The 25677-nt window shown below is 36.5% G+C and overlaps 1 protein-coding gene across 9 annotated transcripts in view; it reads left to right on the forward strand.

Annotated features, from left to right (window-relative positions):
• Positions 1–25677, forward strand: part of Mecom (MDS1 and EVI1 complex locus) — a 578049-nt gene that overhangs the window by 547960 nt on the left and 4412 nt on the right. For 5 of the 9 annotated variants that reach the window (XM_042678839.1, XM_042678846.1, XM_042678840.1 and 2 more), the window contains 8 exons: positions 2506–2593; positions 7201–7227; positions 12477–12643; positions 13767–13844; positions 17970–18139; positions 20249–20393; positions 23272–23508; positions 24281–24464. In XM_042678839.1, the coding sequence (XP_042534773.1) occupies positions 2506–2593; positions 7201–7227; positions 12477–12643; positions 13767–13844; positions 17970–18139; positions 20249–20393; positions 23272–23508; positions 24281–24464 (1096 nt within the window). The remainder of the gene's footprint in view (positions 1–2505; positions 2594–7200; positions 7228–12476; positions 12644–13766; positions 13845–17969; positions 18140–20248; positions 20394–23271; positions 23509–24280; positions 24465–25677) is intronic. The other 4 variants (XM_042678841.1, XM_042678842.1, XM_042678847.1 and 1 more) reach the window with 2 other exon arrangements.

The following is a 25677-nucleotide window of genomic DNA, read 5'->3' on the forward strand; positions in this document are numbered from 1 at the left end:
ATTCTTTGGGTAGATCATGTATCTTTCCTAAAGAAATTCAATATAAAGCCATTCAAAGTGATCTAGTTCTTAAATTCTGCCTTTCTTTAAAAATATATTGCTAGCAATAATTATGTCTATTACATTTCATAACTATGACAAGCATTGTCAGTTTACTTTCTTGTTCACATTATGCATGTTGTCAAGTCACCACCCAAAGGGATCATTTAAAACAAATATTGTTGTCGTTGAACTTATTTAAGATGGGATTATTATTATTTTTTGGTCAGTTGTGGGGCTTGAACTCTGGGTCTGAACCTTGGGCACTGTCCCTGAGCTCATCAGCTCAAGTGAGTCCTCTACCACTTGAGCAACAGTGCCATTTCTGGTTTTCTGGTGGTTAATTTGGAGATAAGAGTGTCACGGACTTTCCTCCCCAGGCTCCCTTTCAACAGTGATCCTCAGATCTCAGCGTCCTGAGTAGCTAGGATTACAGACATGAGCCACTGGTACCAGTCTTAAGATGGAAGTATTTTTACACTTGATTTTTAAAGAAAAATTTGAGTCTATTCTTTGATTCGTGACACTGACACATATACTAGAGAAGGTCTTTTTCACTTCAACCTTCTCTAGTGCACTAGTAGAGATCATTATTATGGTGAAAAGCTGTCTTCAAGTCAGTATGACAAGAGAAATCAAAGAGGACGATACACAGGGTGCGGTTGGTGGTGGCAGAGGCTGTAATCCTGTCACTCAGTGGGTCTCCTGCCCTTGTTGGGAGCATCGGCCTGTTTCCAGCTTCTCTTCAGGGAGATAGACTCTTGTGCCTTTTTAACCTGGGCTGGGCTAGAACTACCATCTTCCCAATGCTCAGCCTCCACAAAGCTTAAGATGACAGGCATCTGCTACTATCCCCGGCTATGGCTTGAGAAGGTCTGATGAGCTTTGCTGTCTAGTTTGGCCTCAAGCTGAAATCTTTTTTTCAGCTTCCCAAGTAGCTAGGATTAGAGGAAGGGCCAATGGCACCTACTTTCAATAATTATATCCTAATTCTTACCACATTCCTATCACTAGAGAAGGAAAAAGAAGAGAAAACAAATTTTCTCTAATGTTTATGGAGATCATATGTCAGATTTCCAGTAAGGTCATATTTTCAAAGCAGTGACATTTCTCAGTCCTTTGTGAAAAGAAATTTTCAGACTTTTTAATGTAACTTCCCAATAGTAATAAGGTTTCTAGTTCCTACACATAACCACTGAACTTGTCCCCTTAACCTCCTGACCTTTTTCTTCCTCTTCCTCATCTTCTGTCTGGTATTTCAATCTCCCGTAAGGCCTAAAAGCTTGTCATTGAACAAATTCATGAAAGTTCTAGATTTTAGTGCAAGACCTAGCTTGATAGCTTGGCCTTTCCATGTCCTAGACATTCTTTTATTCACCAGTGAAATAGATCTAATATCAATTATTTAATAAGTGAAATTATCTATATAATACATAGCATATATAAGATTTCCAGAACTGGTAGATTTTCAGTCTGTTTCAGTCCTCTTTTTTAAAAAGCATATGTATTCAACAGTTTTTTTTTAAGAAAATAATTCGTAGTTAGTAAAAGAAAGAAATTTATTCATGACACCATTGTTCTATGTATCTAACTAAAAATAGAATGCCAAGCATTTCTAAAACACGAGATTTATAGGTAAGTTTTACATGTATGTATATTTATATTGATATTTATAGATATGTTTTATATGCATATTCAGTATTTAGATATTCATCCAAAAATTCCTCTCTTTGATTATCTATCTATCTGAGTTCATTTGAATAAGTGGCCAGCAGGATTGCTAGTTATTAGAGATGTTCTTATTTTTGTTGTTGTTGATATTGATTGCAGGTTCTGGGGCTTGACCTCAGGAACTGGGTGCTGCCCTTAGGTTTTGCACTCAATGCTAGCCCTCTGCCACTTCAGCCACAGTTCCACTTTGGGCTTTATGGTGGTTAATTGGAGATAAGAGCCTCATGGACTTTCTTACCTACATTCACAGATCTCAGCCCCTTGAGTAGCTAGGATTACAGTTGTGAACCACTGGCACCTGACTGAAACTCCCCTTTGACTACTGGCACATTTAGAAGGAATAGAATGAATAGTTGAAGTAACACCTTCTTGGTAGAAAATAGCGTTAATTTTCAGTACTCATGATTTCAAAATCATACAGCATTCTTCCATTGGGAATGGAAAAGTACTAAATTTGTGACAAATACCTCTAATTTAGTGGTTCCTAGTTTACTGTATTTCCTCATTCTTACTACTATGATTGAGAAGGATTTTTCCATCATAAGTAAGACTCTCTGTCTTTGAGCACCTAGAATTCCCTCAAGTGTTCTTGAAGAACAGAACAGATGCCTTTCTGTTTGTACTCATGTGCATCCAGTAACCTACCATTTGTTTTGCTGTTTTAAATGTCAGTGACTCTGTAGCAATTGACATATGAAACTGATTTACCTCCAAAATCTAATTTTGACCTTTCAGAGTAGAGAAAAGAAAATTAACTGACCCACTTGAAGCTTTAAAAGAGAAATACTTGAGACCTTCTCCAGGATTCTTGTTCCACCCACAAGTAAGTATTTTGAATTTGAGATTTCAAGCTTGTAAACTAACTTGTTGATCCTGAAAAGCAGGTGCAATTAAATGAAAGAAATCTTGAGAACACTAGGATTTCCTATGACGCCTCAGTGGAAGAACACAGGAAATTCTAGCAGAATGAAAACCCAAGCTCCTTAAAGGAAAAAAAAAAGTAATGGATATATGTGTGTACACATAACATGATTTGGGTGTTAAATCATTGTCTGCTCTTAGGTACTTATTGAGCCAAAGTGCATTTTGGAATAAGCAGAACAGAGCTAAGGAAATAAATATTGAAGTTGTCTTTTGTGTTTAAACATTGCGGATGCTAAGATACAGATCGTATTGTGGCTCGTCCCAAACTCTCAGAGGTCATTCCTGTTCCTTTAGTACTTAGATAAAAACAGGAAATGAGTCCACCTGACGAACTGTGACCATAGAGGGTGAAAGAATTCATCTAGAGACCACTGGGCATTCCAACGAAGTTCTGTAATTGCACAAACATTCGCCACAATACACAAGAGCCATTTGCTGAATAGAGTCCTGCCCATTCATTGCAATATATATAGTTTCTTATTACAAGGAGAATACAAGGATCATCTAGTTGGTTCATCTTTATGTCTCTGCACATCTGCTTAGTTGTTTTAAGCTGGTTTATATGTCAATCCACATCTGAAGAATTGTATTCAGAGTACAAAGATATAAACATCTTGAATCTGGTTTCTTAACTTACATTTAATTTTGTTTTGTTTTATTTAAAAGGTAAAAACTCTAATCTTTATGCCTAGCAAAGTTTTTATGAAAATGGCTGAAAAATAGTTACTTTTAAAATGATGATTCTCTAATAAAATTAGTAAAAATATATTAGCTAGTTAAAATAAACTCATCTTGGGATATTATATTATTCCTCTCTGTTACATTTTCTTTATTTTTTTTCTACTACTTTCCCAAACTACTTTCAACTGCTTCCTTGAATAAGAGTCTGAGAGTTGAAATAAAAAGTCTTGAGTTTGTTAGATAACTCTCTTGGTTCTCAAAAATTCTTATTCTAATTCAGATTGAGAAAAATATGATTTAATGATTTAGGACCATTCCAGCATTATCTTTATTAGGAAACCTTAAAAATGGTATCACTTATATAATTTTTATTCAGAAAGCAACCAAGTTCAAAAAATGGGAAAACATTTATAATTAAATGCCCTTATATTTAGACTGATCTGTTACTTGTAAGAATCACAAGCTAATAAAGCTGATTGCTGTTTTGTCTGAGATATTGTACAACTGTACATGGCTTGGTATTTTTAATTTAATGATAAACATATTTGTGGGGATACATACAATATTATTTATTTTTAGTAATGTGAATTTTTATTGATTTTTGATACCCACAAAACCTGCTTCTGACATATAAGAGATGGCTTAGTTTTTATTCTTAAGTAGCTGTACAAAGATACAATTCCCTACATCAGGTTATAGTACGGTACACCTTGATCAATGTTACCCTTCTATTTTTCTCCCCCATTTTCCCTTCCCATCTCAACAATAGTTATGTACATTAAATTATAATCATCAAATCGTTTAAATGTTTTGGTAGCCTTGAGAATCCAGTAATCAATGACTTGAAGAGTTGGGTGTGGCAGATATGCAGTATAATGGAAACAAAACTGCATTTGGGATTCAGCGTCATTGAGCAATTTAATCTATCTGGCTTTTACTTTGCTTATTTGTAAAGTGAGAAAATTGACCCCCATCCATTCTGAAATTCAGAGAGTTCTAGCTGATCAGAGCAAAGTCACTGGTTCACAAGATGGAAGCCTGGTCCAGCCAGTGCCGTAAATAGAGCATCCCCATTCTTTTACCTTGTCATGAGAGAAAACATGCTGTTTTAGCATTCCTAAAGTTATTCCTAAAGTTAAGCTCCGGTGTGTGTACAGGGCTCTTTCCTTCTTCTCTCTCTCTCCCCCCGTGTCTGCGGGAGCACCACGGCAGTATGATTCCTTCCTCCTAAGAATGTGGGGTCTTGGTGTATGGAACCATCTGTCCGTGCGTGGTATTATCAGAGCCAGACCCAAAAGGATCATCAAAATATGTATCCCCTAGTGTGTCACAATACCCATCAATCAAATGAACTTGCCCTCGCAGATCAGGGCACTGGGGCCCTTACGCTACCCACTGTTCTGTTTGCTAGATACGTGGGGTATCTGAGAGGTGTCTGGAGAAGAGATAAGGAAAGGAGGGAGGACTTTCAGAGTGCCCAGCGCAGAGGTGATTTACCAGCTGTTACAGAAATGCACCATGACTTCGATAGTCTTGATGGCTAATTTTGTGTACGATGCTGCAATTTGCTGGGATACGGGAGGCTCGGCTTTGCCTCTGAGGATTGCAGGACCAGTCTGTCCTTTCAGAAAATCACTTCTAGTGTTCCAAAGTTACAGCAGACTTTTTATTCCCTAGTGTTCCATCCATTCCATCCTAGCTTCAAGATGTACCTTAAACAAACCACACAGCCTCAGGATTTAGGAGTAGAAGCACACACTACTGCTAGTAATGCTGTTCGCATCTCTGAGACTCCTCTAGCAGCTGAGTGGGGCAGCACTCTCAGCAGATGTCAGGCTCTACCTTCAGGACCTGCTTGGTATTGTGCTGGGCATGTAGAAACACCGAATGAGAAAGAGCTCTTACTGATGGTTCACAAGCACACCAAAGTGAATATAAAGAATAGTAGTAAAGGGCCTTCACCCCATCCCATGCTCCCATTCTCCTCGCTGTGTATTGGAAAGATGCTTTTTGTGTCATTGGCATGACCTTGCTGGGCAGCAGTAAGGTGAGACAGAGCAGGGAGCCCCAATAGAAGGGCAGGCTCCTACTCCCAAGGCTTGGCAAGATTTTCCAGCTAAAAAGATATTCAGATAGACTATTGATTTAAAGAATATTAGGGCAAATTTCATGGCCTCTCTGGCCTTAGGGATCTTCTTCAAAATAAGAATGTCTGCCCTGTTTGTCTGGGTCATCATAGTAATAAGCAGCAGGCCACATTCTCAGTGAGCTAGGGGGAAAATACATAAGCAGTTAACTCACACTTGGGGTACTCTCTGAGCAAGTCTGAGTTTTGCAATTTTCGTTCTATGTCTGCATTCTACCAGCATATCGCTCTGCACTGCTCAGTCTGTAATCAGTGATAAGTGAACACATCAGTAAATACTTATTGAATTTTATTGAGGCTTATTAGATCACCTTACTGCCTTGTACAATAATATATATTAAATTTCTATCAAAATTATTTAGAAGAGACATGGACATAGGTACCAAAATTAAGAGAGAAATCCTTAGGGCCTAATTTCCTCTCATAATTCAGTTCTTGCAGGATTATGTCTGCCTTCAGGCCCCTAGTGGATTATTTAGCCTTTCATTTTGCATATAAACAAGTTTACTATAAAGGCAAAATCAGTACTATACAGGTTTTCCCTGGATATTTTAATTTGCATTGTAATTTGGGTAAAAAAAGATGACTGTCATAAATAGGTAAGGTGGAAGGAACGACATTTCAGTGTAATCACAGAGCGTTCATTTTATTGATTTCTACGTTCAGTACTTTACAGCCACATTGGTAGTTTATTTGAGCTGTCCTATAAATCAGTTGGCAATTACAGCATTGAAAAATGGCTATTATTCCTATATGATCGACTTTCTTATATGTTTAATATTGTTTTGGGTTATTTACACATTTTCTTTTCAAAGGCTTGGTTTTTTGTGTGTATCTGTAACAAAGTACACTTTCATTATAAGTTTATGTTGTATTTCATTCATTTATATTTTTTCTCTCATACTGGTTGATTATCCTGTTACTGCATTCTAAAGCACTAGATATGTTAGTTTCTTTCCCAAGTTGGCATCTATACAATGATAGGAAATCCTTGCCATTCATTTTCTATTTTGCTTTCAACAAGTGTTGTGTGCTGCTATATCTCTTTCTTATTAAAGGACAACAAGCAAGATGATATCCTTATGTGTATATAATCTTTATGTTCTCTGGAAAGACTTCTAAGCCACAGAAGTTTCCTCCCAGTGAATGTTAGCATAACTTTCATAAATAATTAGATCATTTTAGTTCTTTTAATTGATATATTGGTCATCTGAATTTCATATTGTCAAGAAGTGAATTTCTAAGAGCATTACCTTTTTGTCACTCTTATATGCATTTTAGTAAGTATCTTATTTTCTTAATTATTAATCTTGTAGAAATGCAACAGATTTAACTTTTTATAGGAAATAACTTAAAATTAAAGCAAAATTATTATTTTGCATTGAGTAAGAGCAAATAAAATAAAAGGATCTGCTTTGCTACAGATTGAGTAGCCATTAACTTTCTTGGAATAAAGAACACTGGTTTATACCCTTGATCCTTTATTTTCAGTATTAGAAACAGTCCAGCCATGTTATACAAATATTTAACTTTCTTTCCAAAGCTTTTACTTAAGGTATAATTACATGATAAGCCAGGTTGCTAAATTAGTATAAATGTTAATTTCTCAAAAGGGTAGATTGGAATAAAGATACCAACAAAGAAGTAATTTTTTGTTTTTGTTTCAATTTTGCTCCCAGTTCCAATTGCCTGATCAGAGAACTTGGGTAAGTTTCCTACTTATATTTTTGACTAAAGTAATATAGCATTAAAAAAGGAAACAGCTTCTAAGTTGCTGAGGAATTCTGAGCCCCTTTCTGTTAAATGATGCAGCTACTCAGAGAATTTCCCCGTTTCATTAAGTCGCTGAATAGAGTTTTTAAATACAATTGAGCAATGAGTGAGATTTACAGTATTTGACAAATCTGACCCATTTCACATAATTCTACTTAGATATTAATTACGGACACCTGGGAGCTTGTCGTCAGTGGTGGTTTTGAAATGGGTCCACAAGTGGATGTGACCATTGTTTGGAGGATAACATGTTAAAGATACTTTTGATCAAGTCTAACACAAGATAAAACTGGAACTTATTTATAGACATAGGACAACTTTAGAATTCTCACCTACCAGGCAGAAATTGAGAATAAATGGTTAAGGATCGTTATCTACTTAGTGAGTGGATTTTTTTTTTCTGGGTGTGGGGAGGATTGTATCACACTCTCAATTTTCAGTCATTAGAAATAAAGCCAGTTTCAATGAATGCTATAAAGGGAGAGACATTTCTCTTTTTATTGAGGAAGACATTTAATATATTTTAAAAACCCTGCTTATTTAAATTTCACCTTTAAATAAAATTGGTCAATTGAAGTAACATTATTTTAAAACTTCCTCTAAGGATGTATGTGTTTACTTCTTCAATCAAAATTACCCTTGTTTCTGAAGAATGAAAGAAGTCTTGGGATATAATTCCGCTATTCTTTTAAGGCCACCATATAATTGTATCTAACTTGATTTGGTGCTTACTTATTTCCCAAACTAATCTGATGTTGGCATTTCTTTACCACGAAGTCTTACATTTTCTTTATTGTGGAAAGATAAGTTGTGATTTTTTTCTGATTCTGATAGATTTCTAGGAATTAATTTCATTTCTTTCAAAATGATAAAAGTATTTATGGAGAGACAAGGGAGGAAAAGAGAGAAAAGTGAGCGAGTATACCACTTTTTTAATTAAGCATAAGTGTGCAGTCAGTGGTTTTCCTTTATTATCCTGGCCAACTTTTCCCAGGGTTCCTCCTCTGTCTTTCCTGATGGGGAGGGCTGCCACGAGTCTCCCACTTCATGCTCCTCTTTTTTTTCTACCAAATACTCTATGACTTTTGACAGTCACTTTGTTGTGAACTGCTTGAAGCTTAAGGTGTTATCCCCTAACATGCATGGCCATTTATTTCACCAGCCTGGAGCCAATTCAGATTCCCTCATGACCGGAAAGCACAGTTCCCATCATTGCAATGTTTGGGAAGCTCTTCCATTTCATTGAGTTACAGGTTCTTCAAGGCTGAGACTTGCATTTATATTGAAAACTAGATGCTACTGGGAAACACGTTTACATTTTTAGTGGCAAATAAACGAAGTGATTTGATTATCACAACTGTTCCAAGTGATATATGAAGTGAGATAAAAATAAAATATGAATATGTACTTCTCCCTCAAATGACCATGATTTTTGAGATTGCTCAAAATTATCAAGTGAATAAATATAGAAAACTGGAAAATCCACAAACTTTCCCATCGCAAGTTATTTATGAATAGTTAGTCATTTTATGATAAAGCCATGTGTAATCTAATGGTGAAACACTAGGTCACATAACTCTTGGTACCATTTTATTCATCATTTCACATAATCAGATTGTCATTTTAATGGCTGTAATGAGAAACTTTTCTATGTCATCAATTATTGGCTGCCAGATGCTAAATGTTAAGTCCAGTCCTTAAGATTGAGCGGATGCTATCTTGCCCATTGAAATGTTTTTAAAAATACTAACTTTATTTGACTGGAGACATAGCTAAAGTTTTTGGTAGGAGCTAGGGAATTGTGTCTAAATATTAGTTTGCGTCAGTATAAAGTTAATAGTCTCTTGGGGACAGGACGGGGGTGAAACAACTTCCTCTTCCAGACATCTGGCTGCAGATACCATCAACAACTATTATATATGTAAATAAAAATTGCTAGTCCATCAGAAAAAAAAATCTGTCACCAATCTGAGATAAGCCTGAGTCATTAGTGGCCCACATGGTAATGTGTTTTAAAAATATATGATCTAAGTTTTCTCTCCTTTATTTTCCCCATTCTCAGCAAATATCTTCGAATATTACACATCACTTTTTCCATTGGATTTTTTCACAATTAAATAGTAATAGATAGATTCTGTTTCATTCATCCCAGCTTAGCTATATTTAAGAAAATACCAAGCCAGACTTTAAAAGAATACCACAACTTACGACTTCTATAAAGTGTATATTACTTCTGAAAGACTACTATTTGAGTCAGACCAGATAGAAAGATAAAAGTTGAAGTTTGGATTCACATATTAAACAAAGCTTATTTTCATTCATACCTCAATCTAAGGTGCAGATGAGGGCAGACCTTGGTCACAGAATTGCCAGAACACACCACATGGCTGTTGCCTAGGTGTGTCTCATCTGTTGTAACAAGAACAGTTATTTCCAATTGAAGTCAAGTGTACTAATAGCAAATCTGAGGAAGAGGAACAAAGAAGGCAATACGTCTATGTCTCTTCAGTGATTTCTGGGCAGAAGAGAGAAAGAGAGTGAGTGAGAGAGTGTGTATGTGTTATCAGTAACTTTATCCTCATTTTCCTTTTCTCCATCTTCCTCACTTCTCAGTTGACACCAGAAACCAATGTTGGGTGGTTGTTAGAGAGGTAACTTTTTCCCATTGTCTTTCAGAATATCATTATGCTGCCATCCAGCCCATAATATATTTTCTTATTTCTTGATGGTTTTTTTCCCAAATTGAAGCAGTTTGAGGTAAAGTAATCACAGTGATCTTTCTTCAAAGGAGCTGCCTATTAGCAGCTACTAAAGCAAGACCCATTTCTCAGCAGCCAATGCTCTCCAATAACTCCAATGACTTACAGTTTATGTGTGCTGGAGTTGAAAGCTAAGAATAATAAAAGTCATGAGTATGCTATTTTCCATATAAAAAGAAAAGTGTTTCTATAAGAAGTATTGTTGCAGGAATCTGAGTGTGCCAGCACATTCAACACACAAATGATTTAAAGCCACTAGATAATGAGACGTTACCCAAATATTAAATGTACATAAGTAACGCATTTATGATCATCACCCTTGTACCTCCTGTTCTTCTCAATGAATACTTGTCATCCTGACCCTTAACCTTGCTTGTTACTGCTAGTCAGCTTGAAGACTGGAGGTCATTTATTACTCAGATAATTTACTTTATGGTGAATAGGATAACAAAATGAGTCTCTTTAAGGAACAATTCCAAGGGATAAATGCAAATAAAATAGTAATATACAATATTTCTGGATTGATTCTTAATAAATAAAATCCAAAGTGATATGAAAATGCTAATGCTCTCACCAGAAGGGATAGATCTATTCTAGAGCGACAGAATTTCCCCCAATGTTTCAGCGGCATCATCATTCTATATCTTTGCCCTGTGATCAGTATGTGTCAAAATCCTTCATAGTGACAAATGTGCTGTCCACTTGCATCTGTGGAGAATGTTTTAGCAGCTGAGTGATTATGAATCAAACCCTTGAGCTTCTAGCCCTCACTGCCTCCCAATGCGTTTACATTTGTTGGCTGACAAGTAAATGTATCTTGACTTTCCTCTGAGAATTCCACCCCCCCCCCCCCCCGCACTGTGTTTGATGAAAGATATTTGGCAAATTGGCAATGTTACCCTGTACGTTGCAATTTGTAGCCAGCATTAGGAGTCCAGGCATGAAACGAGAGGGCAGGTTCGAGGATAAAGAGAAGAGAAAAAGAGTTAACTAGAACACGAATGGTCATTTGCAGACTCCGGCCTCCACTCTTCCCATTGTGAGAGGCAGAGAATGCTCATGTCATTCTGTTAAGACTTGGCTTTTATTGAAGAAGTTAGGATATTCTGTCTAGCTGTGTGTCCACTTTTCCTTTTGAGATGGAAATATTCCCTTTTATTTGGAACTGAAGTTTGTAAATTTGATCTCTATTTCTTTCTTGATGTCTGATCAGGAAAAGAATAATCTACCCTAGTTTTTTAACTACCCTAGTTCTTTGAGATGTCTATAACATGCACATAAAACCTTTTTAATAGGTGCTTTAGTATAGCAATGAGTGAATTGATTTAACAAGATGAATTGAGAATTTGCTTTGTCTATTCAAGATGGTAGTAAACAGCTTCTAAATAAAATCTGAGTACTGGGTTCTTGAGTATGTTTTTGAGGAGGGTACTGATGGAAAGGGAGGAATCCCTTTAACTGTATACTTTAGTATAAAACGAGGCTTAAAAGTAAATGTCACCTTCTAATTCTAACTATGTGTGTAGGTGGAAAAAAACCCACTAAGTTTATAAGCAAAAATAAATTAGCTTCTCAAATAGAATTAGGTAAGACAGTTTTTTCTTTAAGAATATTTCTCAAGGAGTACAATTATGTGAATTGTTCCTCTTGTCTCAAAACATACTTATGGAGTTCTGTCATATGAAATTATTTTCATTTCTTTTTGGGGTATTGGGGTTTGAAATCATGGCCTTATGCTTGCTAGGTTGGGACTCTACCACTTGAGCCACATCCCCAGCCCTAAATTATTTTAAAATATAATAAGCTGTCATTTCAAGTCACTTTTTTGTCTAGAAAAAAGTAACATTTCATCAAAATTCTTTATGTATGATCCCACTTAACATTTAGTGTATCCAGATATTGTTATCCTAGTCTGAGGCAGTATACCTTTTCCACACTGAATTTTTTTCCCTGGATTCTACACAGTTAGCCAAAGATAGAACGTTGGAGCACTTTCTACTCTTGCTTGTCCTCCTCATGGGAGACTGGGGTTCTCATATATATTTTTTTATTACCTAAGGCAAGGCATGTCACATCTTTCCCTAACATTTCTAGTTTACTGTTGATATCCATAACAAAATACTGTCTCTTAATTTAAAAAAAAAAAAAGGATATGGCGTTATTATCTGTCTCACTGACTGTATCCCAGGTTATTATAAAGTGGCCTTTGAGATGGTCTTGTGGACAAAAGATCGCCCAGCATTTATTTCCCCAAATCAATTTCCTCATTGTTTCATATTGAAACCTTCTAGTCTCCTTCCCAAGCGATTACATTTAGAGGGACTGGATGGTTTTCCTGTTAATAATGGTCTTGCTTTGCCAGAGATGATCGTGGCAGAAAAGGTGTCAGACTTCATGGTGCTTTGCTCTCTGCTGCTTTTCAGATGTCCGCGATAGAAAACATGGCAGAAAAGCTAGAGAGCTTCAGTGCGCTGAAGCCGGAGGCTAGCGAGCTGCTGCAATCCGTGCCCTCTATGTTCAGCTTCAGAGCGCCTCCAAATACCTTACCTGAGAACCTTCTGCGGAAGGGGAAGGAGCGCTACACCTGCAGGTAACTGTGAAACTAACTATGGCTAACTTTCCCCCACATCTCCCCTTGGTGACAGGAAGCCCGGGTGTGTGTTTGGGAAATTATTCTTGATTGAATGATTAATAGCGATCATGATCGATTGCAGACACTCCAAAGTACTTCTGTTTTTTCCAGTGGCGATACAAAAATGCTGGTTTTTATAAGAATTATTATTAAATGAGAATTTTCACACAGACCGTTTGGTTGTGTATAAATGAGATGGGAAATTATCCAAACATTACTTGCCTTGTCTCGGGTTAGTATTTGTAAATTTTCTTTCACAGTTAATTATTTCCAGGCAAAGGTAAAATACTACTGTCCTCCAGCATACATTTATTAATTGAGCATCCTATTATTAATGCACATGCCTTTGAAAAACAAGGCCATTCATGAACCGTGGCTAAGATTCATAAGTGAGGAACGCTAGTTAATAAATTTCTTATTAATCCGTAGAAGAACAAAGCATGTTCCACGCTTTGGGTTTGGGTTGTGTGTTTTCTTTTTGAAATAAATTGTGCTTATGATTCCTCAATTGTCTGCAGGAATTTGTGCTACCTGGCACAGGCATATCAATTTATCTGCTCTTTGGAAAAATGTGTCACTTTCTTACCAGAAAAGCTTTTATGGGAATGTATCTTGATGGATGAATCTCGGGGTCTTGTCTGATCTGATACCACTCAATACACAGGGAGCTGTCACGGTGTCTAATGTCTACACTGAATCGAAACACTTGAAATATGTTTACATCACCCCAGAATCACAAACTCTTGTCATGTTTTCTTTTTATCCTCTTGTCTGGTTCAGTTTTGTGAATGTAAAGATATGGACTTAATAAAAGAGGCGTGTGGGGGTCATCAAAACAAGTCGATTTTCATCAGCTGCTTACTTATGCATGAACAAACCCAGCCCGATCTCATAATGCAGCCTTGATTTGTAGAGTTATTTATATCCGTAGAATGGCTTTGTTGCACATTTTAAATACCAGAGGCATGTGAGTTCCATGCAAGATTAATTAAGTCGGGAATAAGCATCTGGTTGCTCTGCGGCTGGAGTGAAATCGAGCCAACTGTGCTGACTTTCTCTTATAAACATCTTCTTATGACAGATACTGTGGCAAGATTTTCCCAAGGTCTGCGAACCTAACACGGCACTTGAGAACCCACACGGGAGAACAACCTTACAGGTTTGACAATGATTTTTCTACATATCTTGAAAATTAAAGTTGACGTGCTCATAACGTTGAAGGAGGTCATTTTTTGGGGTGTGTGCACGTGTGAATGGATGTCTACTCAATTTTCAGTCCAGGAAGAACCAACGGTGTCAGTATCAAAATGTGAAGAGTTCTGATGCCTTCAAATGAGAATTCTTTAAAAAAAACTTTCAGATAAGCATTTAAGAGGGGTTAGATATTAAAACTTATTTGAAGGTATTCTATTGCTTCTTAGTGATCAGTGCTACTGTAATTGACATAAATCATAACTGTGTGGATTTCCTCTTTCCAAACCTTGAATCTTGGTCAGGAGTTTCTAATCCATATGTATTTTGTTTCGGTAACTTCCCTAAGTCTATGTCTATAGGTTCAAGACTACATTAAAAACAAACAAACAAACAACCTTAAAATTTGGCAGTAGAGGCTCACTCCTATAATCCTAGCTATTCAGGAAGGAGATATGAGGATCGCAGTTCAAAGCTATTCCAGACAGAAGAGTACATGAGACTCTTACCTCCAGTTAATCAGCAAAAAGCTCCAAGCAGAGCTGTGGCGTAAGTGATAGAGTGCTAGTCTGGTGCTCAGGGACAGTGCTCAGGGTCTGAGTTGAAGTGTCCATACTTCACAAGAGAAAGAACTACAGAATTAGAGATAGAACAGGTAAAATAGAGGGTATTATAGGAAAAGGCTAATTCTACCCACAATTTTCTAAAGTAACTCAGTTTGTTCTATTAAACATAAAAATTAACCACTTGATACAACTAATTTTAATATTGTTACTTCAAATAGCATGAAGGTAACCAGCATGATGTCTTTTGATTTCAAGCTATAACCTACATAATAATTTAATGTGCAATGCTTTGAATATAATATTAGGCATCATATTTGAAATTTTTTCCAAAAATGAATAAATAGTATTGATCTCAAATAATATAATATCATTGTCCTTTAAAGTTCTTGTGAATTTTATAGGAGTGAGTTAACTTATCTAGTTTCAAAGACTTTAATGTTCAAGAATGAGAAAATGGGCAGACAAAGGCTCATTTGAAGAAAGATGGAGTATTTAGGAGAAAATTATGGGGGGGCTTAAACTTAGAGAAATCAGTATTTTCTTGAATTAATTGAGTTCTTACCTATTTTAATAAATGACAGGTTCTAAGTCACACTCCTGTTTTTTCTGATGGAACATACTTGGTGTATCAGATCTCCCATAAACAGAGAAAATGGGAGGTTCCCTTCAGAGAACAGTTTTGCAAGAACTCTGCTCACAGGGACCTACACTTCACTAACTCCTATTTTGTTAAGGCTTAGGGTCTTAGGCTGCGACAATGATGTCATGATTGTGTTCTTTGTTCTTTGTTCCTGAATATAATGGTTTCATTCTAACTCATAAATGTTATTATATTGGCATTAAAATACATAAACTAGGATTTTGGCATAGCTTAAACAATGATGTGGTGCAACCCTTCTATTTTATTTATTTTGAATTAAATTTTTTTTTTATTTTGTCCATTGTGGGGCTTGAACTCTGGGCCTGGGTGCTGTCCCTCAGCTCTTCAGCTCAAGGCTAATGCTCTACCACTTGAGCCACTTCTGGTTTTCTGCTTTTATTGAGGATCAAAGTCTCATGGACTTTCCTGCCCTGACTGGCTTTGAACTGAGATCCTCAGATCTCAGCCTCCTGAGTAGGATTACAGGTGTGAGCCACTGGTGCCCAGCCCTTCTATTTTATAAATGGAAGAAATATTCAGATCTATAGATATTAATTACCTTTTTGTCAAGAGTTACCAATAGATGCAGAATTAAATTGCAGGTCTAGAGCCCTCACCCCAGAGTCTATCTCATCCTCTGATGTATATCTCATCCACTTACTAGGGAGACTTAATGATGTACTACTATGATTTTAAGAATATTTGAAATTAGGCCTGATTTGAGATGCTTTTTAACCACCTTCTTGTCATGGGAGTAAAGAGGAATGTATGTGTGTGTGTTAGTGTGTTTAATGTTTTATTTTTTGAATGTTTTAAAGCATATACTCTTCTAGCCAGATGTTGGCTCAAGGAAATAGAAATGGTTATTGAACATTGGTTTCAACAACCGTATTGGCCAATTAAAAGCAAATCTGAGGATAGAGGGGTAGTACTTGGGTTTGAACTCAGAGCCTCATGCTGGTTAGGCAGAAACTCAACCACTGAAGTCGTGCCCAACCCCTCTTACTGGCCAGTTGTATTTAGATGTGAGAAGGTTTTGTTTACTTGACTTGTGAGTTGGTTTGCACACAGCAGAAAGTTAGAAGCATGTCAAAAATGAGGTCTTTCTCCTTCATGTTTGTATAGAAAATATTATGAGTAAAAGGTTTTCTAAAGTGTTGGGTGAGAGTGCATTTTCTGGATCAGTGTTTTCTGTTTCCTGTGAGGTATAGCACATGGTTAATGCAGGATGCTTTTCACTTCAGGGCTGCAGAGACGTGCTTATTGCAGAGAAATCCAGAATATTACACCAATGAGGGACAGATATTATTATTATTATTAGCCAGAAAATCCATAGAACCTCATGATACCAGGATGGTTTTCCCCATGGGAAGTCCTTAAGTTGGTTTGTTGATATTATGCCAAAGTTACTAATTCAACAGACTTGCTTGCTGTTCCCATTGAGCTGACTAGACTTGAGCTGCAGAAGCCCAAGTGCTTTAAGTGGATTGGGGTGATTTCTCACGGAGAGCACTTGAACTCGAGTCTGCTTTCAGAAGTGGGACAAGAACCCTTCACACATGGAAGAATGCCTTGAGAATTTTCTGGCCACTAAGTCAGAAGTATTCACTTAAAAATCATTTAGAGAAAAACCATTTTTTCCCCTTTCAAGCAAGATGCACATAGAACATCACTTTAAACAGGGCAGATGATTTCTTTACCTTCAAATGCCAGGAAACAACAGTCCCAAAACTTTCAGCATCTTTCTTTCTTCCTCCGGAACTGGAAAGCCGCTATGTAAGGAGAGGTCTGACAGTATTCCCTTCCATTTTTCAAGTAAAGGAAAACTTGAAAATAATTTGTGACACTTTGTTCTAGTCTATAAAAAGCAGAAATAGTCAATAATCTCCTAGTAAGGTGATTTCCTAGAAAACTGAATTGGTCCCAAACTGCTAAAAATCCATTATTTTATATAATTAGCATATGCTGATTAAAAGATACACAAAAAGAAATGGAAAATTAGGAGAAGTAGGGAAAGAGAGGAGGTTAATAAAGACTTTAGTGTTCAACCAAGAGGTACATTATCATTATTACTAGTTTTTATTGGCATTATTACTTGCTTTTGTAACTATTTAAAGATCAATGGAAATCTTACAATCAGTCACCACAGGTTATAAAAATAAAAATTGATGTAAGACCACACTATTCACATTGTCTTGATTTTTAAAGTTTGGAATGTTTACTGCTGTTTGGGATAATAGAATCTCTTTAGGATTAGTAGCAGAGAAGGAACATTGACAGAGAAACTATTAGAGTCCAATTCCGAATTTAAAAGTTGTCTGTACAATGAGGAATGAATGAATTGGTGTTTTAGAAATGATTCAATTGTTACTAAGCAAAAGACAAAATAACACTACTATTTCTTCATGTTTTTATTTTGGTGAAGTTCCTTTAAAATACTGAACATGATTATCCTAATAAAATTTGGCACAATCAAGTCACCAATTTATTGTGATGATGTTTTCCATGGAGTTATGAAAAGCATTTAAAGCAATCAGGGTCTGTTGGAGTTCACATCTTCACTATGTGAACATGAACAGTATTCCTCCCTGTGCCTTTAAAACATTTTATTTCATTTTATTTATTTTATTCTATTTTTTGAGACCAGGTATCACTATATAGGAGAGATTGGCCTGGACCTCATTATGTAGCTCAGGCTGGTCTTGAACTTTACCCTCTGGTTCAGTTTTCCCAGTGCGGGGGCTAGAGGCATGTTTCACCACCTCAGGCTGCCTGGGCCATTTTCTAAAATATTTTATGGGTGGTAATTTTTGATATCTTGTTTACTAGTCTAGAAAAATATCTTCTGAATTGCTTGCACATGTTTTTCTCTGTGTTTATTTTTCAGATGCAAGTACTGTGACCGATCATTTAGCATATCTTCTAACCTCCAGCGCCATGTTAGAAACATCCACAACAAGGAGAAGCCGTTTAAGTGTCACTTGTGTGATAGGTGTTTTGGTCAACAAACCAACTTAGACAGACACCTAAAGAAACACGAGAATGGGAACATGTCTGGTGAGTACTTGGTTGTGCCACAAGGAAAAGATGGCTTTATTTTCTTGTGTGTGTTTTGAAATCTGATCATGACCTTTCTACCTTCATTCCATTTTGACACCCAGATCAGATATTACTGTGAAAGTTCAGAGCAAGTTTCCCCTGAGATTTTAGAATCACGTGATCACTGATTAATGTAAACTCTGGCCTTATTTACATTGTGCTTTCCTCCTGCTGAGTTCATCTCAATGGGCCATCTCAGGCAAAGGGTATCCTGACCCAAACTCACCGGAGACACATGAATCAAGATTTCCTAAATTGCATAGAGCAATCTATCCACCTCTTGGCACAGAATGTGTGCCTAAGCTTGGCATAAATGCAGAGAGTTGTAGCCCCAGAATACCATACTCTGAATATTAATCTGGAAACCACAGCTGCTTTGGCAGAAGGCCTACAGCTCAGTTCGTAAGTCTCTCCAGGTTAACTTCTTTGTTTCTTTTAAGAGTAGGCATTAAAAATTGCCAGTGTGATCAGTGTACTCACAGCACATGATGGTGCTGTTCTGTTTTGTCATTCAGTCTGCCATAAAAATAAAACTGAAACAAACTGGCAACATAACTAAGTTTTTCTTCACTCTAACCTAACAACACCTATATTAGCAGAAGGGATTATAGATCTTGGCTTCTAAGATTTAGTTAATGAGCCGATATCCATTGTTTTCAGTGCTGGCATATAAATGTTGTGCCAACCTGAGAAGTCCCAATTTATTAATAAAGAGTCAAGGAAATGAATTAGGAGATGGGAAGAGATTAAGAATTATGAGCAATCTACCACTTCCAGTTTTCTGGTGGTTAATTGGAGATAAGTGTCTCACCGACTTTCCTGTGTCTTCAAACCACAATCCTCAGATCTCAGCCTCCTGAGTAGCTAGGATACAGGTGTGAGCCACTGGCGTCCTGGCTAGGAAATGAGATTTTAAGATCAGAAAAAAATAGAGTTATACAGACTAAAATCTTTTCTTAAGAAATTATTTTATTACTAATTTTTCCTGTAGTATAAAGTAATTTCAAACTGTGACAGTTTAGAATGGTATACTGTTTACTTCTACAGTCTAATGACTATGATTTAAAAAATGAGACTGTAGATCCAAAAATCTTAATCTATTATACAAAGCTGCAATTAGTGCAGTTTTCGAATCCACACTATTTCAGGAAAAGGGAAAGTTAAAAACTTAAATTATCAGGGATTGAGGATGTAACTCACCCAGCACTGAAAATACAAGTTAACTTGGCAAAGTTGAATATTTACCCATTAACCAGATTATAGCATCTCTCAATTGTATGGCTACGTCAGCCATACAAAACCTCTTGTTTCTGTCATATGGACAATTCTGATGAACTATTAAAATATTGATGCCTGTGTGTAAGAGCAGGATGCTAATGTCAGTGTTAAGTTTAAGCACATCTAAAGTTTATGAAATTGTGCTGATTTCTGTAAGGCATAAAGCAGTCCTGTGGGGAGGTGTGGCTGTGCTCAGTTGGTGGGTGAGAAAGCTGAAGGCCACCGCATAGGACACAGGCCCCTCCCATCCTCGATGATGCTGGACCAGCTTCTGTGCAGGCGTGTGTCCTCAGTCTTCCAGTGGCTCAGCCACTAGGTCAGGATGCAGAAATCTCAGTGCATTTTCCACTTGTATTCGGTAACACGCTTCCACACAGGGGCAAGAAACATGCACTGGCTGAAATCAGCACCGAGACCAGTGTCTTTCAGAAGAGTCTACACAAGAAGTCTGATCATGTCTCCCCTGTCTCCTCATTATAGCAAGAAAAATGTTCCCAACTCACAGTTGGGGTAAGGGAGAGCTAGTGACAGACACGACCTTCTTGGGAAACTGTAATTCATGATCCTAATGTGTCAGAGTATCCCCCAAGGAACTTCACCAGCATGCGTATCATGGTGAATTGGGGAGATATTGATTCCTACAGTTACTGGTACTAATAGACAAAGGGATTTGCTTTCTTAACAACAACCACAACAAGAATACTGATCAAATTTATGAGGAATGAGCTTGCAAACATGTTTCCCAAGAAGCAATAATCTTTGTCACAAAAGGCTTTCTCTACCACATAGGTACGGCAACATCATCGCCTCACTCTGAACTGGAGAGTACAGGGGCGATTCTGGATGACAAAGAAGATGCCTACTTCACAGAAATCCGAAATTTCATCGGGAATAGCAACCACGGCAGCCAGTCCCCCAGAAATGCCGAGGACAGGTATAGCTGCCTTTGGATTTCTTAAAGGAGGGTGCTCTTTGATTGATAAATATATATATATATACATATACATATAATATGTACACATACATATATACACACCCACATATATATATATAATGCAGATCTATCTATCTATCATCTATCTATCTATCTATCTGTCATACTCTTGTTATTCCTGATACCAGTGGCTAATATTTATTTATTGCATGTTAAATGGCACATTGTTGTATCAGAACAGACTCTATGTGTACACTACTTTACAAATATTAGTTAATTTAATTCTCACCATAATCTTGGAGGGAAAGTGACTATATTTTTCAGTGAAGAAATGGAGATGTCAAAGATGATGGCAGACAATCAGTAGTATGAAGTAGTAAGAGCACGTAAGATACTCATTATATCCACACTGTATTTTGATATAATAAGGTTTACACAATGCAAATGAGAAGGTATTAACAAAAGATACCATTTGGGTCCTGAGATGCTTGTTCAGATTTTCTAGCTCATCAGTGGAGATTCTGGAGTCTGGAGACTCCAACATCTGGTTTCAGCATGTCTACACAGAGGACTGAGAAGTTGAGTCATCTGACTTTTCCTCTCAACTCCTATCAAGCTACTTTTGTGAATAATTTATACCTGATAAATTGCCATGTTTAGAAGTATAATTAACAAATAGGCTTTCTTAATTATATTGGCTTTTCCATTTGGTTTATATCCATGAACTCTTTTGTTCTTTTACTTACTCTTTCATTTCTTAAATAACAATTTCATCTATTCAAGCTAGACAGTTGGCAGTGTATCTAAAAACTAACAATCTATGTCTGTGAAAAATACTTTTCATCATTCTTCAATGAAAGAGGTTAAGAGATTATTTATATGTAATGCTGACTAATAATGATTTGACATTTTCTGGTCACAGATTATTTTACTATATATATATATATATATACATATATATATACACACATACATGCATACATGCATACATATATATATATTTCATTTCCAAGATTGTCTTATGTGTTATTTTTATGTTGGAAAATCAAAATACTGAAGTTATACTCATTTTTATGTGGAAAATGATGGGTTATGTTACTGTTGTTCAATCTCTCATAAGCTAAAAAGTAATTACATATGAAATTCATACATGATAGTTACAACAAGGTTTCTGAATAAATATGTAGATAAAGTAGAGCAAGGTAAATGGGAAGATAATGAATGCCACAACATTTTCTTCTTCAGTCTGTCCCCTTTCTTTTTTCTTCTTTGTTTCTCCTTTCCTTTCCTTTCCCTTCCCTTCCTTTCCCTTCCTTTCCTTTCTTCTCCTTATTCTCCTCCTCCTCCTCTCTTTCATACTAGGATTTGATCTCAGAATCTCCTCTTTCATTTTGCTTGCTTATGGCCAGTGCTTTACCATTTGAGTCACACCTCAAGCTTAGCTTTTTGTTGGTTAATTGGCAATGGAGTCTGTAATATTTTTCTGCTCGGGATAGCTTTGATACTGATCTTCCAGGTCTCAGACTTCTGAGTAGTCAGAATTATAGGTCCATCCACCAGTGTCTGATGTTTAGTTTTATATCTTTAAAAGTAGGAGACTTCCAGTAGATATTCTCTAGTTCAAAGCATTTATAATTACCAATTTAATTTCAACTTTTAAGCAAAATTTAAATTCAAATTGTGCTTATTTTGTTAATCATTTAAAAGCCTACATGGCTTCTCTTAGTATTATAAATGTTCTTGAATGTATTAAATTGTGATTCTAGTGTAATTAATCTCTTATTACTTTTGAATTGTATATTATGATCTTTCTAAACATAAACAAAAAATTGCAAATGACTTTCTTCCCTTATGTTATTAGGTATAGCTTATATTGTAGTTTGCTGAGTAAACTACAATATGTATTTGTGCAATTACACTGAGTACATTTTCTACATTGGTGTTTCCTGGAAAAACAACAAACTTTTTTTTCAAAACAACATTGGATATTATAGATACATATAGTAACAATCTGTGATCAGAAAAAAAAACAAGGATCCTTAAAAAATCAAAAGCCAACACACACAGCTTGTATGGTGGTCTGTTCCTGTAATTCCAGCTACTCAGGTTATGGTTTGAAGTCAAGAAAGAAGTTAACAAGAATAACAAATTAACCAAGTATGGTAGCAGATGCCTATGGTCCCAGCTATGTGGAAGGAATAGGTAGGAAGATCGTGATCATAGGCCATCCCAGGCAAAAGTATAAGGTTCTGTCTGAAAAAATAACTCAAAAGCAAAAGGGATTGGAGTAACAGTATTACTGCCATTGTACAGCCCTGAGTTTAAACCTCAGTTCCGCCAGAATGGAGAACAGTGTACAAATAAGCAAGCTCACCACAAATATCACCTAGAAACAGGAAATAGCAATTAAGATATTGTGTGTGTGTGTGTGTGTGTGTGTGTGTGTTGATGCTGTTGCCAGTGTTACTCAGGTCTAAGAATTTTCTAGAAATAAATTCTTTCAAATGGGGATACTTAAATAATAACTGGGTACATTATGTAGAAAACTATTATGCACTGTTTAAATTATATAGTACAAAAATCATTTATCAGACATGATAAGAAATCAGAGATAGATTGTTTTTCTATTTCTGCCAGAGCCTCCACTTATAATTTGAATAATCATCTAATTATTTTGTTTTTCTTTGCTCATTTATGAAATCCTATTATTTTCCCAACGTTGCCATAAAGCATAAATTATATTAAAAAAATTTCCTCTGTAAGGATTAGAAATTGAAACTACTGTTTAGGAGAGGTTCAGAGTACTAAAAAAAATGCCTATTTAAAGAAACAGCAACAACCAATCCAATCACTGATTGAAACTTTCTCTCATTAAAAGGATGAATGGCAGTCACTTTAAGGATGAAAAAGCATTGGTGACCAGTCAGAACTCAGATATACTGGACGATGAAGAAGTGGACGATGAGGTGCTATTAGATGAGGAGGATGAAGATAACGATATCACTGGGAAAGCCAGCAAGGAGGCAGTGATGGGAGACTTACATGAAGGAATCCCTGAGGATGATTACGAGGAGGCCAGTGCGCTGGAGATGAGCTGCAAGACATCCCCAGCCAGGTGAGGGCCTTGGGTGACTTTCCACATGCAGCTGGGGCAGAGCTGCTTATGCTTTGTTCCTTTCTCCCGCTTGGCATTTCCAGCAGGACAGTATTTCAGCCCGTGAGGAATTAAAATTCGAGTCAGCACACAGGGTCCATCAGTTTTTCCTCTAGGAAAATATGGAGGCCAAGCATAAATACGGCAAACATAAAGACTTCAGTGTTTGTGGGACTCTGATCTATGCTCAGGCAGGAAGGATAAGTGAAAATTGCGCAAGGATGCTGTCCCTTCATTTTAGTCTCTTACTTAACGATATCCAAAGAAAAGTAGAGATTGGCACATGATCTAATTCCCTCAATAATGTGGTGTGCCCATCAGCCCCATAGAGCAACTGATAGAGATGAGCATTTTTAAATGGGAAAAAAATTGACCAAACTGTGGGTCTATTTTGTTTTTTTCTGAGGAAAATGTGGGCTGATTTTTTCCACAGCTAGGTTTACTGTAAAGGGAAACTTGAAGTGTATGAATTTGTTTCCACACATTTCTGACTTAAGATGTCAGAGACTTTATCGCAAATTCATACTTTAGTTATTAAAATATGAAGAGCAACAGATTATAGTATGTGATATTTGTGAATATTTTAAAAATCTAACAAGTGGTGCATGTTGCTTTGACACAGCACAGACAGTGTGAAGTTTGTCAGCTGTTTAGATTCATATGAAAGTGATTTGATTAGGTTACAAACCAGAAAAGAAAAAAAAATCTGTGCTTTTCCATTGGTTCATTTTAGGTATAAAGAGGAAGAATATAAATCTGGACTTTCTGCTCTAGATCATATAAGGCACTTCACAGATAGCCTCAAAATGAGGAAAATGGAAGATAATCAATATACTGAAGCCGAGCTGTCTTCTTTTAGTACTTCCCATGTACCAGAGGAACTTAAACAGCCGTTACACAGAAAGTCTAAATCACAGGTACATGTTTTGCTGCAGTATAGCATCATGATGACATTGTGCATGAAAGTGTACATTGCTTGGATGAACAAAAGAAGATATTCCAGAATATTCTAGAGTAATCTAGAATATTCTAGAATCCAAGCAAATTTAGCTGCTTTGCCCACAGTGTTCTTGTCATTATTCTGATTCAAAGAGATAACCAATATAGCAATAGATTCAGCTGCATTTGGCACACAGTGTCACTTCTGTGACATGCCCTATCCTGTACTAATCTCTCCTTCATCTTACGTTTTTCTTACATTTCCTCTGTATCGTCCACAAGGTTTGTTTTCAAAGATTTATGTGTTATTCCAGAATTTTCTAATGGCATTTTATGTGGCTTATTTTCATCTACCCAACTATGTGTTAAGATTTTTGAAAAGTGAATTCTATTTTTTCCTATGCTATATTGATTTTTTTTTTTTTTTTGCCGATATTGGTTGTGGGGCTGGGCCTGTGTGCTATTCCTGAGCTCTTTCACTCAAGGCTAGGACTCCACTTTGAGTTATAGCACCATTTCTGGTTTTCTGGTGGTTAAATGGAGATAGGAGTCTCACAGACTTTCTTGCCTGAGCTGGCTTTGAACTGTGATCCTCAGATTTTAGCCTCCTGAGTAGCTAGGATCACAGGGGTGAGCCACCAGCACCTAGCTGCTATAGAGAATGTTTATGTGTTGTTCATTAGTAATTCATCCTATTATAGAATGTAGGAGTAAAGATCAGAAATGAAATGAGTTCATAAGATCTGCACCAACTTGTTGGCAAATCTGAAAATAAAATTCACTTTATGGAATGAATGGATGAAACCCAAATTCATTGAGGTCTGCAGCATTCCACACACAATACAACAATTAAAAGTGAATCTATTTTAGGATTCACATATTCCAATCCAAAGAGCCTCAAAATAAACCAAGTCAGCACTTTCTTTCTGGTGTCTCCATTCCACCAAATTCAGGTCGACTAAAAAGAGAAGAAACCCCTTATGATTATATCTTAAACACATTGGCCAAATTGTTTGATCCACTTAGGCTATTTTGGAGGTGGCCTGACATATCAATGCAAGCATAGTAAGTTGTACATTTAGAAAGTATTTCATATTTGTCCGTTGTTCTGGGTTGATCTTCAGAGCAAACAGTGTGTCAACCAAGGCGGAGAATAATATAACTCTTTAAATAACTTTCAACATAATAGAG

Source organism: Dipodomys spectabilis, unplaced genomic scaffold, assembly GCF_019054845.1.
Source record: "Dipodomys spectabilis isolate Male_0828 unplaced genomic scaffold, ASM1905484v1 ptg000050l, whole genome shotgun sequence".
Lineage (NCBI taxonomy): Eukaryota > Metazoa > Chordata > Mammalia > Rodentia > Heteromyidae > Dipodomys > Dipodomys spectabilis.